Source organism: Lepisosteus platostomus, chromosome 3 (genome assembly GCF_059453375.1).
Source record: "Lepisosteus platostomus isolate fLepPlt1 chromosome 3, fLepPlt1.hap1, whole genome shotgun sequence".
NCBI classification, from domain to species: Eukaryota; Metazoa; Chordata; class Actinopteri; order Semionotiformes; family Lepisosteidae; genus Lepisosteus; species Lepisosteus platostomus.
In genome coordinates, this window is record NC_142613.1 from 48832118 (window position 1) to 48848233 (window position 16116).

General features: G+C 37.1%; 1 protein-coding gene across 2 annotated transcripts; it reads right to left on the reverse strand.

Annotated features, from left to right (window-relative positions):
- Positions 1-1124: 1124 nt before the first annotated feature.
- faxcb (failed axon connections homolog, metaxin like GST domain containing b) lies at positions 1125-16041 on the reverse strand. Of its 2 annotated transcripts, XM_088625878.1 has the most exons (7): positions 13417-13576; positions 9442-9514; positions 8258-8393; positions 7325-7521; positions 5777-5994; positions 4982-5098; positions 1125-4224 (listed from the first exon to the last, which is right to left on the reverse strand). In XM_088625878.1, exons 1-7 carry the CDS (start codon positions 13433-13435, stop codon positions 3929-3931), a joined length of 1056 nt encoding a protein of 351 aa, XP_088482004.1. In that variant the 5' UTR covers positions 13436-13576; the 3' UTR covers positions 1125-3928. The 2 variants fall into 2 exon arrangements, with proteins under 2 accessions (XP_088482004.1, XP_088482002.1); XM_088625876.1 differs by lacking the exon at positions 9442-9514 and having other exon boundaries at positions 13417-16041.
- Positions 16042-16116: the final 75 nt, after the last annotated feature.

Sequence of the window (16116 nt, forward strand, 5' to 3'; positions counted from 1 at the left end):
ATTTAATTAGAAATACAAACAACACGTTGCCTACTGATACAATGAGTGTTATGCGTTTGTCCTGGATTTAAAAATGATACATGCTTCCTTCTCCTAAACATCAGTTGCAATCCTTGCCTTCTGAATCTGACCAGGAACAAAGCAAGTCACTGATTTTTCAAAATGCACTTTAAAAGGCATATTGTGTAATGGAGCGAAACATACAGTATTTATGTTTGTTACTAATAATAAATGTGCAATGTATGACATTAATTTATCCATGTACCTTTTCCATTCATCCACCCATCCAATATGGGGTCATAGTAGCTAGCAGCCATATCACCCTGCAACTCACAACTGACAGCCCACTGAAGCTCAGCAGGTGTGAGCCTGGTCAGTACCTGGATGAGAGACCTCCTGGGGAAAAACCAAAGTTCCTGCTGGAAGAGATGTTAGTGGGACAAGTAGGGGGTGCTCACCCTCACCCATGTGGGTCCTAATGCCCCAGTACAGTGATGAGGAAACTATACTGTAGAAAGGCACTGTCCTTTGGATGAGATGTAAAACCGGGGTCCTGACTCATTAACAATCATTAAGGTCATTAACAATCCCAGGGTATTTCTTTACAAAAGTAAGGGTGTTACATACATTTCCCCTTGACCTTTACCAATTATGACCTCCTAATTATTCCCATCTATGAATTGGCTGCATTGCTCTGTTCTCCACCTCACTGATAGCTGGTGTGTGGGGAGTGCACTGGCTTTTGCATCATCAATCACAGTGGTGGTGATGGTGGAGTGGCACAAGGCAGTATTCAACCTGGGAAGGACGCCTCTTCATTGCAGGACACACACAGGCACAAACACACACACAACCACAGCAGGGCTAATTTTCCAAAAGCCAAATAGCCTACTGATAGACATTTGGCCTGTAGGAGGAAACTGGGGGAGAAAATAATAGAACTGCACCAAGACCGCACGCCAGGACTTGAACCCAGGGCCCAGCCCTACGAGGTCTCAGTGTACCGCCAGATAGCTTTTCCCTCATTTGTTAATATTGAGAACCTAATCTAAAACCCCAGTAGATGAGAATAAACCTAACTGTTGCATATATAGTTATATAAAATGATGTATTGTGAGCAGAAGTATCACAGCTATATTTAATTAATTATTTTGTCAGAGTAATAACTTACACAGATGTGAATATATTCATCAAAATCATACGTATATCATATCTTACAGTACTTTAGACTAATGTACAGATTTGGACACATTATGTACATTTCCCATTATAGTGCAGAGTTCCATAAAAGGTTAAACATATATGATGTAAAATCTTTAATATGGCTTTATAAACTAGTTGTACAGATATGTACATGGTCACAAAAGAGTACATATCTAATTAAGTTCTAATCAGACAGGTCACTGCATTTCAGTGTTAAAAACAGGACCCTCAGAATGTCTTATGCAGATTTCTAAATGAATGAGTTACTCAGCACAAAATGTTGCAACACAACCCAGTTATGTTTTCAGCACATGCCAGACACACCCTTCTTACATTTCACAAACTGCTCTTTCCATATTTTTTTTATAACCAAGATTAAAGATAAATTCAGCTGCAATTAAACTGTTACAGTTTTCATGTGACAGTAATGTTGTTTTGATCTACTACAGTCACTTTAATACACATACATTTTGAGACATTTCATCAAAGATTTCTGTTACGTCGGCTCAGTCTTGAACTGTCTTACCTGAGCTATTAGCTTTACTAATCTATATAAATAATAGGTTTTATTGAGTTCACCGATTTAGACATTTATTTGGTATGCATTCTATGTGCATAGCTAAGTAACAAATCGCATAAACAAGTGAACGCCAAAATCAAGTTATTTTAAAAGAATGCTGCTGTTCAGCAACATCACTGTAACTGGAGAGTATACTGAGCATATGAAGCAAACTTTACAAAATAAAATACAAGCTTGAATACGGTATTTTTAAGGGCTCCAACAGAATATTCAGAACCCACGATATTTACCATCTGAAAAGAAAAATGCTACAATTTATACAACAGGGTTTCACCTATTTCCCCTTCCAAAGTGCATAAATAAATAAACGAGGAGTGGCTCAGTCCTCCCGTCTTCAAACGACGTGTTTATACATTTTACTCTCCATTGACCTGTTGCTTTTGATTTCTTTCTTATTCACTAAGGCAAAAACATGTAAATAACTGTATTTCATTCAAATCATGCACTTTGATTATCTTATATTATGAGACACAAATGCACAAATAATGCTGAATTCAATTTTTCAATTGAGAAACCTTAAGGAGCTGGATTACCCAGTACATTTATGATCAGTGACTTTGAAACATCTGCACTGAGTGCATTCGAATGTCTGTCTTTTGAGTATTTTAATTGGTAATAGTCATGTTTTAAACCTCCAGTGAGTTACCTTTATTCATTTTCCAGATGTCGAAATCTGACCTGACCAATTCACAGCACTGAAGATGAAGTCAATAGAAAGTGAAGACAAACACAGTTATTGCATTTGGCAGAACAGGCAATTCTTTACATACATATGTAACATGATACATTAATGATGATTCAAAGTTGAAGACTATGGAAATGCATTTTTTTATCTGCTACAAAAAAATCTAGGCAGACTGTAGTCATTTCTATCTCAAACACACAGAAAGGCAGTAATTTGAGTCCCTGTTTTTTTCCAGATGAAAAGTGAAGTGACGAGGTAGTGGTATCCCAGCTTATCTCAAGTCATGATGTAACAATGTAAATTGAATTCTTTAAGGAGGCTTTCTCATTCCTTACCCCAAGTCAAACGTATGGCAACAAACCTCAATGTGGTCCAATGTTAAAGTACAGAGCAATGATATATTTACCCAGATGACACTACAGCACTTGTGCAAGTATAAATTGCTCAAAGAGAAAGACCTGTGCTTCCAAAGCCACCATCATTAGTCAAATGAATCATTATTAACAGCTGAATCAATGTCTTTTCCCGGTTTTTAATAGCAAATGCAATTTCATTCAGCTTGACTTGTAATCATTTTCAACTTTTTAAAATCGAATTTGTCTTGCCGGCCAATTGTACTTTGTCTCATTTGTATAGAGATCTCATCTTCATTTCAACATGAATTCTTAAAATCTCACTTGACAGAGCAAGTGTCAATAAGAACAATAAGTCCACCAAATGGTCATTTTTTTTGTTTTTTGGGCTAATATAACCTAAAAATAATTAAAATAAGAGATTTATTTCCATATGTTGCCGACTTACATGGGATATAGAGAGAGGAAGTGGTAATATTTCTATGAAGGCCAAAACAAAAATCAAAGAGATTTCTTCGGGCAAATGTTGTGTTGTGATGACTTTCTAAAATGAAACTTTCTGCAATTGGGGAATTTCAGACACTGAAAAATGAGACTAGCTACACGCTGCCTTGTGTATATTTTATTCTCCAAAAACTGCATTGTTGTGGCACATAAAACGCACCACATGCTCCTCTGTTTTTAATGTGAACCCATGGAATGTTAAGAATCATTGAATGGCTGATGCTTAAAGAGTGACGGGTCTGGGATTTAAAGTTACATACTGTAGCTTTTTGCTGTGGGGAAAAAACCCAACAAATATAGCAGTCAAAATATTTAACTGTCTTACCACTGATACCCGAATATGTTATTGGTCCTTACTGAGGTTGGCCAAGCACATACCATTAGAAAGAAGCCGAATACAATAAGTGTAAAATCAAAACAGTAGTGGTTACTCTTCTCTCTTGTATTCTGTTTTTCAATCCATCTGAACACCTTTTATCCTGAAATCTCATTATGCAATCTGTTATTCATTCATTTACCTTACTGTTATAGTGAATGGTTTCCTCATATGATTCATTTTGACATCCTTGAAAGACCGGCACCTTGCACCTACTGTACATGTGATTACTTACTCGCTCCGTCTAAGTGCTCTTGATCTGTGAATTCTTCCATTTCAACATCTGAGTCAAAGAGTGAATGTCCGGTATAGTCTGTGTCTGGCGTGTGAGAGAAAGAAAAACTGCTTTCTGTCACTTCTTCTTCGAATGTTTCAGTTCGGGAGTACAAGCCGTACTCATGGAGTTGTGTTGGCGTCAGGCTGTCTTCACTGGTCTCGTCATAAAAATCAAAGTCATCACTCCACTCCGGCCAGAATTTTCTTCGGATTCTTTCACAGTACATGGCTAGGTTTATTAACTCACCTGCGAAGAAAAAAAAAAGACAAGACAGGACTGTTGGTCATTTTAAACAACACGTGTTGCTTTCAAAACACAATGAAATGCACAATGGTTGAAAACAGTGGATCTTTAATTATATTTTCCATGACAAAAACTATTAAAAAAAAGAGGTTGATCTTTCAAGTTAAGCTTTTCAATGCCTTTCAGTGCTTCACTAAGGGTGAACAGGTAAACAGGTCAGCAGCAGCATCTTGTGGAGAAGAGGCAGATTTGCACTTGCAAGGCAAGTGTAATTCCCAAAGTTGACCAGAAGAGGGCGACTTTTAGCTCTCAGTTATTTTTCAAGAGCGTACAAACACCCATTTGGTTCATTATATTGAAAGCAAAAAGACAAAACTACTCATAGCTTGAAAACCAAATTAAATCACTCCAAACATTCTAAGCCTTTACAAAGTTTTGAAAGTTATTAACATACATTAATCCTTTATTAAATATGAATGACAGAACAAAAGATGGTATACTTATTTGAAACTTCCAATTAAATATCTGAAATTCAAAAGACAACAGCAGCTGATGTTCCTCTGACCCCAATAACCAAAACAATGGCAAGAACATAACTGGAAGATGTATAATGATTAAATCACATCTTAGAAAGAGCACTGATTTTTGCACTGCAGACATGGCTATTCCTTAAACTCATCACAGAGGAACAAAAGACCAATCAGTAGTTTCTATAAGACATTGGTAAATTAGTAAAGGAATATGAAAAGATGAGTATTACCTTTAATCAGCTGTTCAGGCCTTGTGCCTGGTAGTGTCCACATTGCCTGAGCTAAATGTCCAAACACCGTAGCATCTACTGAAGAAAGTTTTGGTCCCATTATATATTTCTTATCACCTGAAGAAGATAACACAAGATATGGTGTTTTAAAATACACTTAACACTACATTCGACAAGTTGTGTTTAAAATGCTTCATTTTCTAACAATATGTCTTAGAGAATCTGACATAATGTCTAAGACTACAAATCCCCACAAATGTGGTGGTTGTGGGAAACACCATTCTCTGGAACACCTCAACTTAGATTTACATCACAGACTAAGAGATGTTACAATTGAAGGTTTTGAGACCTGAAAGGCAAGAATGGAAAGTCATCCAGCTGCTGGAAGAGGAGACAGCGTGGGAATGAGAACTGTAACTACTGTTATTTGGCTTTAAAGAGAGCTCTGACTGAGGTAACTGACAGATAAAGAAAAAGGAGATAAAAACTCTTCCTTCCTCCCATGCTTCTGTATGGTGCCTTAACCTCAGCTGAAATCAAGGCCTCTGTAGCCTGGAGTCTGATGCTTTTCACTAGGAATGGGCGAATCTAGTCTTCAAGGACTGCGTGGTTCTTTGGTTTTTAGTCTAACTCTTTTCTTAAATCGGTTAATTGAACGAATTAGACTAAGAACCAAATTACTTGTTTTTTTTATATCTGAATCAGTTGCTAATTGCTAAGTGGGCCCGATGAGCAATAGAAATGAAAGCCAAGACGTGTCAAACAAATGCCAACACAACTCCTCCAATCCCGCACCTAAAAGGGTTGCTAGAGTTCGCATGTCTTTCTCCATCAGTGCGTAGATTTCCTCCTGGGAGAAGCGCCCGATGCCATGACCATACATCTCCCTCTTGACGATACCTCGGGTCAGGTGGCTGAGGATCCACTTCAGCAGATCACTGAGAGGCCCCGTGACGGACAGCATCTTCTGAGTCTCCTGCAGATTGTCCACCCACTGGCAGTAGGCAATGGTCCTGTCATTGAAAACGAAGAAATTCAATCGATCAATCAGACAGGCTGACATACTCACTAACTCCTCTGCTGCTGGCAGTGTTTGGGGTTCTGTTTTGGATCATCATGTAAAACTACTTTTAATTTATCTTAATCTGCCTTTCAATAAAAATCCTTAATTCTCGGAGGCTTGCAGCACAAAAATATCTGAAGCATTGGAATCTGGCTAATTTTATTTAAGGTCGGGTTCAGCATCAACAAACCTTTACCTTTTCTACGGGTACATGGGAGAAATGTTCAAAACAAAAACTCCCGCACACCTGCACAAATATAGATCAGTGAATCATTATAGGGTTTTAGTCTGAAATGGGGCATAATGAAAATATTACCAAGTTAGTTCCAGGTATGACCTTTAGAAAAATGGTTAGTTCCTGGTACAATGGATTATCTCCTGAAGTCACTATCCATTCCATATCAATATATCACAGTTCTGTATATTCAGAATTCATGTGGAAAGATTTATAGTCTCAGTATGTTTCTACTTGATAAAAGTTTTTAATAAATTAAATGAAAAAAAGTAAAGAAATGTTTTAATTTAAAACATTAACAACTAAAATATATTATAATACTATCACTGCGCGACAGGTCAGTCTAAGAAGGGACTGCAATTACCGTCGATTTACCACTAGAGGCCGCCAAAGGCCTCAAATTCTGCAAAAAGTCATTGGATTTTTGCCTTCTGCACCTAGTTTGATAATAATCCTTACATTTATATAGTGCATTTCTGGACACTCCACTCAAAGCGCTTTACAGGCAATGGGGACTCCCCTCCACACCCATCAATATGCAGCCCCACCTGGATGCAACAGTATCCAGAGTGTGCCAGTACCCTCACCACACACCAGCTATCAGTAAGTAGAGAGGAGAACAGAGTGATGAAGCCAGCTCATAGATGGGCATTATTAGGAGGCCATGACTGGTAAAGGCCAGGGGGAAATTTCGCCAGGACACGGGGATAACAGTCCTACTCTTGTTGAGTTTTGATGGTCATAGTTTTTGTGTGTAGATTGAGATGAATGTACAGGTAGTGTTTGTCACAAACTGTAATACTGAATAAATGTCATATAAACATCACATAATTCCTCTTACATGACATAATGCACATAATCTAAATTTGGGCAGTTCACATGCCTTGATTTCAAGTGACTTAACTTAACCACAATTGACACTATAATTGAATAATATGAATAATGAAAGTAATTCAAGTCTAGCACATCTTTATATTAAATAACTGGAAGCACGGCACAGTGAGAAACAAACTACTGAAGCCTCAAGAAAGAAAGCGAGACTCACCAGTACAGGTGTTCTTCAACCATTTTAGTCACGGCCCTGGATACAGCTCTTTCATGGGGGTTCAGGTTCTTATTTAAGTTCACTCCCAGTTTGTCTTCTAAAAAGTCTATGATGAATTCAGTTCCTGAGACCTTTTCATGGTTGTATTCAATCCATGGCATCTTCCCTTGGGGAGAAAGCTTTCCATCAAAGTAATTCTAAGGAAAGGGAACAATTGCTCATCATTACAGTGAACATGTTTACATAGGATGATCATATTATTTGAAAAAAATGAAAGAATTAAACTAAGTTGGCATGCAACCTTCCTAGTCACTATTGTTTTTTCAAACTTTGCACACTCACAAATTGAACTTTCCACCCAAAGCATTCTGTGATTTAAAATCGAATTGACCAAACTGGACTCCATCGTCCAGGAGCCCTTCAGGGTTAATTTCAGAGATGCTACAAAAATTTGTTTGCATTCTGTCACAGTGCAAAGACAATGAAAAGTACTGCACCTGTGTTAATGCACACTTCCTCCATGCTGTGTATTGTACGCACTGCATGAAAACATTTTACTCTGGTAACTACACAATGCTCTTTTAGGCTACATTCCAAATTGCATGTTTCTGTCAACATACTGTACATATAGTGTCAGTGTCTTAGTATGGACGGGTCTAGTGTGACTCTTTCTCAGTTCGTTTAATAAGACATTTTATTCAAAAGTGCAGTAAAGTGTGGCCTTCATTATGCACTGAGCTGAATGCTGTAACTGCTATGGCTTAACATCCTTTCCTACTTTATGGAGTACATTTTTTTTACAGAATCCAGTTAACCTGCCAGAATGTCAGGTTTGACTGGGGGAGGAAACTGGAGCACCCAAAGGAAACCCACCATGCTGCCAACACCACCAACGTACTGGAATGAAAGAAGAACTGCAGAAGAAAATAATACCTGATAAGGTAAGTCCACCATTCTGAGGTAAGTTTCCATCTTTAAGCAAAATGGTGACAAACTAGGAACTCCATTCTTTGGCCTTGAGAACTGATGGAGAATAATTGCATCTTTTGAATCAACCTCCTGTTCCTTTCTGCAAAAGGAAATTTCTGTCACGTTTTAAGTACAAAGACTCAAAAACCATTAAGGGAATCTTTACGACATTGAAATAAATTCATACCTTTCCTCTTTGATACTTGCAATGACTTGTCTTACTTCAAATTAAATTCAAGTGTGAAACACTCTTACAAATGTGACTTCTTGACTTTTTAAGTACTTTTCTTAACTATATACTTACATGTGTATATATAAACAACACTATTAAACAAATATTAATTAATAAATAACTGAGAATACTGAGGAGGCAATGTTTAGATTCAAAGCAAAAATCAACCTTCACAATTTTATTTACAATCAATAAAACAACAAAATGTCCCTATTGCAGAACAGTCAGCTTTATGGTTGAAAATACAAGCTCCAATACATTTTAATACTCAGTAAAAGGTTTAATTTGATTTGATGATATTTTGTTTTTTGAATTTAAAGATTATATTTATCAAATATAATGATCTGTTGTAACTTTCTATTCATTGGAAGTGTTTTTTTTTTTAAATACAAGTGATCAAATAATTCTGTCAATTACATTTCTTGCCTTTTGAAATTGCTTTCTCACTGCCTTTGTGTTTGTACTGTGTAGTTCTCTGTTGCTCTTATTCCATTAATCAACTTCCACGTTTCAGTTTCAGCAACAGGCTCCAGTGACATAGCTCTTCTATTCTTTGCCAAGAAGTATATAGAGGAAGCTTATATCCGTTTAAAAACTTTCTACATCTTAGACATTTATATATTTGATCAGAATCAAACCAATTTTGTCTTTACATATACAAGAAAAATGTATTAATACTAAAGAGTAAGAAAACAAATAAATGAACACTATATTAACAACAAATGGGCCTATGACTCAGATACATTTTAATGTTTACAGGAATAAATTCCATTATTCCATGATGTCGTGCTGTTTCTCATATAAACAGTGATTTTCTGAAGGTATCAGTTAAATACACTTATAGCAGTGTAACTCAGTTGGCTCTCTGCTAAGTTGCTTTCCATTAGAACATGGTGATGAGGCCTCTTTGTATTACCTTTCTGAAAAGAAACAATCTCCAGCAATGTCAAAGCATCTTCTAGGACGGTGAAGAAGATGCAAATAAAAATCTTTATGGAAAGATAACACGTACAGTTATATTATCAATCTAAAATAAACAACGATACCTATACAATTCCACTTTTTATATTTGTTAATAAAGAAGAACATAAATCATTCAGAAAAACATCATACAATGTTATTTAATACACTTGAGCTCCATTTTGTGCACTAAATTCTAAGTGCGAGATTTAAAAAGCATGCATCAGAGCTCTTAAGAAACACAGCCACGTATAACATTTCTGTCACATTACAGTGACATTACAGGTACAGGTACAGATCGTTTTGGTGGACCAGTAGGTGGCACTATTCTTTCTGGACCAGACATTCCAAACAAATGCCCCAGTATCATGTCAGGGGACTCTGCTGCTGCTAAACTTAAATTGAGATTTTGACTAAATGGTTATGAAAGATCCCTTGCTCAAGTTGAACTTGGTCCCAGCTCCAAATTTGTAAAAAATACAGAGTAGTCAATTATGATGGCTTTCAAGTTGTCAGTTTGCATTTCGCACAGACCTTGACACGGAGCAACTTCTTAGTTGTAGATTTACACACTTGTCAGGATGTTAATTAAGGTTACTTAAATACATGCTCCAAAATCTGGTGATATGCAACACTGTTTAAAGATCATTACAACTTTGACAATGTTTCTGTTTACAACTGTGCTAAAATAACTATCTCTACAGTACGCAGTTATGGGCCGATGTTTAAATACATCTGTTTGCAAAAAATAAAAATAAAAAGTCCATCTTTCTCAGTTATCAAGATACCTTCACACAAGAATGGAGTTTTTAGTATGGGGCACATTTCTCACTGGTGTGCATCTTTGCAACTTGATCTCTCCTACCTTAAAGACATTCAAAATTTTGAATACAGTGGGTGTTTCGATTTTGCAAATTAAAACATTGCTGGCAGTTATTCCTGTGTTACTATTTGAGGGACGTAGGCCATGATAATCAGCAAAGACACCCCCTACAGCTTCTCTCAAGTCAAATTAATGTTACTCCTCCTGGTGTGGGTGAAAGTTCACACTGCGAACTTCATACTGTTTATACCTACTCTACCTAGTAGTACAGAGTTAAAATGATATCTTTTCAAATGTTTTCAGAATGTTTAAGACAGAAACTATTCTAAAACTCTTATGTTTCTTAGTTCATTGAAGCACACGCATGAAAACGCAAAGTATTTTTTCCGTCTTCTTTTGTGCTCTTTTTAAATAATTATTGTCAAATCAATTTAAAGAGCAGATGAAATTGATTAACTAAACTTCAAATACTGTTTGAAACAGGTAAAATAAGTCTTAGAGTTTTTGTTTTGTTTGGGCCCATTTCACTCCATTTCCAATATACTGTCAATTGTCTATGATCAGAAGGTGCACAGTAAGCAGATCAATTGGATTGTACTTTTTACAGTTGGGTACTGTAAAATCTGTATTGTAATGTCTGCACTACAAATTACAGCAACTGCTTTATCCAATATGGGGTTGCAGGGGAGCTGTAGCCTATTATCCCAGCAAGCAACAGGCCCAAGGCCGGATACTCCCTGGAGGGGACGCCAGTCCATTGCAGGTCAGACACAAACACATACAGTATATTCACACCAGGGCTAATGTTCCCTGAAGCCAATTAACCTATCTGTATGTCTTTGGAATGTGGGAGGAAACCCATGTGAACACAAGAAGAACATACCAACTCTAAGCAGATAACCCCCGAGAAATTGACTCAAGGCACCAATGCTAACCACTGCGTCCAGAAACTCATGTTTCTGATATATTGCTCAAAGCATTATTTTTTTATTTACAATGTTTACATTCACATATTTCAATACCTTCTTCGCAAAAAGTGATCAATATGAAGTGAAAACCATATTTTGAAGTAGTTTAGTTCAAAGTAACCATGGAAGTCTGCCTCCATTCATTTTGGTGTTTTGGGGGTTCTGTGCTGAAACTTTAGTTTTACAATGTAAATGATATACATGTCTTTACCTTAAAACTATCAAGTTATTGTTATTACCATTGTCATTGCTATTTAATTCTCTATAATTGATAATTGTGTTACTTCACAAAGTCACACCAAATAAGCTATAAAAGAAGGAAAAATAACTAAGCTGTCTTCTTGAACACATACATAGAAACAGACTCCAAGTTAGCTTAAAGTCAGGTCTCGCTTGAAACTTAATTTGGAAAGGTAGAGGTTTAAAAGCCTGCAAAGCATTGTCATGAGCTGCTGACAATGATAAATAATCACATTCAAAATGTGGAACACAATGAAATGTCTCTTTATTAGACAGCTTATCTGTGTTTTTAAATTACTGTCACTAGAACGTTTCTTACAAAACTTATCCACAACATTGTTACGACACCTTTAAGAATAGAAGTTTAGATACAAAACAAGGGGAAGGTGATCTACTTCCCTTCATTCTTAGTTTAACTTTCTGTTTTCCCCTTCTTCGTTTCAAAACCATTATACCGTTGTCTTATAAGAAGCTGTGCTCTGTCATCAAAACCATTCGTTGTATGAGACAAAGTGCTCATCACTCTGTTCCTTGGTACAGAGTCTTCACCCTTCCCAGTGAAAAGAGTCATTATATTGCAAACTATTTTACAGGTAATGGTGAAAAGGCTTTGATACTTTCAAAATGTAAATGTTTTATTTAGACAAAAGCACAATGCCTGGCACGTCATTGGAACCATAAAAATGAAAGAAGAGATAACAGTGACAGTCATTTTTAGCAAATGACTTGGTTAAACAACTTAAAATTACTTCTAGGACAACATTGTGTAATTTTAGGTCAATTTCTGCAATTGGAATATACAAAACTAAGAACGATTCCTTGAAGTAGGCTTATCTGTTACAGTAGTGCTGTACTATAGTATAACAGTGTTTACAATCCAACAGGCTACTGTATACAACTTTGGTTATGTAAAGTGTAATATTTAGCGCTCTGAAACAACATTATGCAACCAAGTTAATCATATTCATTTTATCTTAGTATCTATTTTTATCTGGTTACCTTTCTAGAAAGCCTCTCTGGAAACCTCCCGAAAAGAGGTTATTTCTGAATATCTTTTAAGTCAGTAACGGTTAAAAGGTCATTCGAGATATTACCGCAGCATCAAGGGCCTAAGACAGCTATGATTTGTGTTTGTTTTAATTAAACAAAAAATAAACATTAAACTGGTTATATTTTCCCCCAACTGGATAGGAGACGTACGATCTAGTGACCTTGATATCTGTGTCAGATAAAGGGATTCGGATTTGAAGCAGGCCAGTGTAAAGGCAGGTAAACAGATGTGTTTGCCCACCCATCTAGAACATGGTGCTTAATATGAATGCTAAAGTATAACTACTGATGCAAAACATCTTCTATTTTAAGCACATATTATACATATACATATATAGCTCAAGATCGTCAAACGAGCTCGTAGCTATTACTCTGGGATATGACTTTGGTTTCATAAGCATTAGCTGTAGTAACTCCATCATGAGGGCAGGGTTTGCGTAGTCAGATCACGATGGACTCAAATGAACTGCGATGTCAAACCGTTACACATCCAGAACGATTCTGTGTACAGTACACCCACACCCCGCTCACTGCCTGATCAGGTGAACAGAAAGCCTTTAAATAAATGTACAATAAAATAATAAAGGAAAAAACAATAGCAAATGGGAGTGATATCAAAATGTAAATTGCAAATGCATTTCAATTGGTCTGAATACTTATCAATAACATAAAGGTGCCTGTCACTACATGGGTCGGTACATACATATTATCATGTAGATATACAAGCACAAACAAGGCCTATGTGTGTATGTTTGTGTGATATACAGTACATATATGCATAAACACCGTGTACAGCCACTCTTTATGAGGGCACGGTATGTTTATGTCACCCTTCCTCGTGTTTTCCTACCTGATTGCCAACAGCTCATGAAGAAGGTAGGCAGCAGCGGCGAGCAGGGCCCCCCCGGTCAAATACAGGGTTTTTTTCCACCAGGAATCTGACCCCAGCCCCGACATGATCCAGCTGTAGTCCTGCAGAGGGAAAGTGACGATGTACCCATAAAGGGAGTAGTGATCATCGGAGCCGCACAATCCAAAAGAAAAGCTTTGATTCCTGCTCAGATCAACCACACAAGACCGGGACGAGGCAAAACCAACACCCCAGTACATTCTTCGTCAGATTCACCGCCCGCTTCCTCGACTCCGGTTTTTTTTAGGCTTCATCAAATTTGTTGCATTAGTGCAAATGCAGGGGGACCGGTAATTTCAGATGCAGAATGCGAAAAGACAACATTCTGCCCGGTCCCGGTCTCTGCATAGAAGACAGCATCCTTCCGCAGCTACTTCAGCCTTTTGTCTGCTCCAGGGGAAACTCATGATGTCATTGAGTGTTATTGATTCTGTCCACACGCAGAACCCTCCCTCCTCAGTCTGAAGACCATCGGGGATAACAACAGCGGTTAAGGAAGTTTTAGATGGGAAACACCTGATTTGCAATGCACATTACGAATTAGAACAATCTACCACTCAGTTTTCATTCTCAAAATAGCGGGCTGGTTATCTGGAATGAGTCTTGCAATCGTGAAATGGCTTGCTGTAGTCATAGCGATTATTATTTTAAAATTTACACTCGTGTTTATTCACGATCTAAAAAAATAGGGGTTAACAGTCTGTTTCTTACATAATTACAGTCACGTAGTTTAAAGTTCCCGTTACTATTGTGTCTTTTGGGATATTACAGTACGTAACCAAAATATATTGCAGTCCTGTAGCGTGTCCTTCAAACCGGAAATAAATATTCAAATATTAATAATATTAGTCCCGCATCCCTGATGGATTTATATTAATATTAGGCAATTACGGTGACTATTTTAATCCGATATTTAGCCGTAATTGATTTTAACGTCTAAGAGTTTGTAAGTGTGTATTCCGTAAGGGTCATGTCAATAATTTAAGTGATGTCAGTGAATTAAGGGTTTTGAGAAAAGGAATTGAGACACATTTCAATTAATCAATCGACGTGTATCGCCAATGTTGTCATACAGTCCGAAAGCTATTTGAATGATATAGACACATATGATGATCTGTAAATTCAGCAAAAGTATCACACTAATCCATCGCCATTGCCAAATGTAGAGAATACAATATCAGGTGCCAAGCATAAACATGACAATTATACTGGTGCTCCATTATTTCCACCAGAGTTCCCCCATGTCAATATTAAAACAATGCAAAACCTTAAAATGGTGGTGGCAGTCTTAAAATACAAATGTTCAAGACTTACCTCACTTTTCTTGTAGATTGGCACTTGTAGATATTGTCACTCTTACTGCAGAATTGATTATCTTACCTGCACTAAATTTCTTCAGAAAAAGTATGTTTGGAACTGGTTGCCACCACAAAGTTTTGCATCAAAAATATGTTGATAGCTCAAAAAGCTGTAATTTAGGAGACCTGCAGCCTCAGAAGAACAATCAGTTTAAAATATGGCTATGGTGTCACTTTAAGTTCTTCATCTTCCTTTGTCCTCTTCGCCTTTGTCCTGGCCTTACTCTCCAAAAGCTTGTTTATTTACCTCTTCCAGGTCTTCATTACTGAACGATTCTGGAAAGAAGCAAGCAGCTCAGCCAAATCCTCATTCTTGACGTTGTCCAAGACTCTTTGCTAGTGTTACCAGCTCATTTTGAATGGTCTCGGCGAATCCAGCAAAGTTGTTTACTGTTAAAGTGGAGATTTTTTTCCAAGCACTGTTCATGCATTGAACACGTATTTCATCCCATGCTTCACTAATGTACATCACTGCGTCCATTATGTTAAACGTTTTCCAAAGGTTCTGTGCAGACTTTTTCTTTGCTGTCTGTATCCTTGATGAGTCTCCTGATTCACTACATAGACACTAGGCCTTAAAGTTAGCAATCACACTCATTAATGGACCATTTATCCATTAGTTAGATCAGAGATATAGTGTGTAGCGGTACAAACTCAACTCTATTGTTGGAGCATAAAGATTCATAATATAGGTCAAGTGCAACACTGTTTTATTATGCTCTAGATTTTTTTTTCCCCTTTGAACCAATCACCGAATGCTTGCTTTGTTATCCAAGCATTTCGCTGAGATTTCCCCATGATGGAGAGACGAATCTTAATGTCTTGTTTTCATGGCACAAGCATTCTTGCTAGGGCAACACAAATCCCAAAGTCTTTTTCATAAGTACTGTACCTTTTCTAGATCAGTGTTTCCCATTTCCCTGTGGATCTGAATGTCCTAATCATGCCCCATTACAGGGATCAGTAACATTGTGCTATAGGAGGATGTGAAACCAAGGAGCCAACAACTTGGTAATTAAAGATCCCAAGGCATTGTTTGGAAGAGCTGGGGTTTTAGATGTCTATGCTATAATATGCTGTGGACAGATCTTAATGAAGGCAATCTGTGAATTTCCCCATTAGCAAGGAAATCTACCCATCAATTGTGTAGTGAACCAGGTGGATACTGTACTTCACTGATTATCAAAGTGGGTGCCCTCCTATGTGTAAAGTGCTTTGGGATGAAAAACACTATACAAATACAAGGAAATATTAATAGTTTAGTAGTTACTAGTGTAATGAT

Excerpts from the sequence above, each read along its gene's own strand:
- faxcb (XM_088625876.1), bottom strand. The coding sequence starts at position 13,676 with ATGTACTGGGGTGTTGGTTTTGCCTCGTCCCGGTCTTGTGTGGTTGAT. Across the intron at positions 7,522-8,257 it reads TGGTGGACTTACCTTATCAG|AATTACTTTGATGGAAAGCT; the intron begins GTATTATTTTCT and ends CCCTTTCCTTAG. Across the intron at positions 4,225-4,981 it reads GCCTGAACAGCTGATTAAAG|GTGAGTTAATAAACCTAGCC; the intron begins GTAATACTCATC and ends TTTTCTTCGCAG.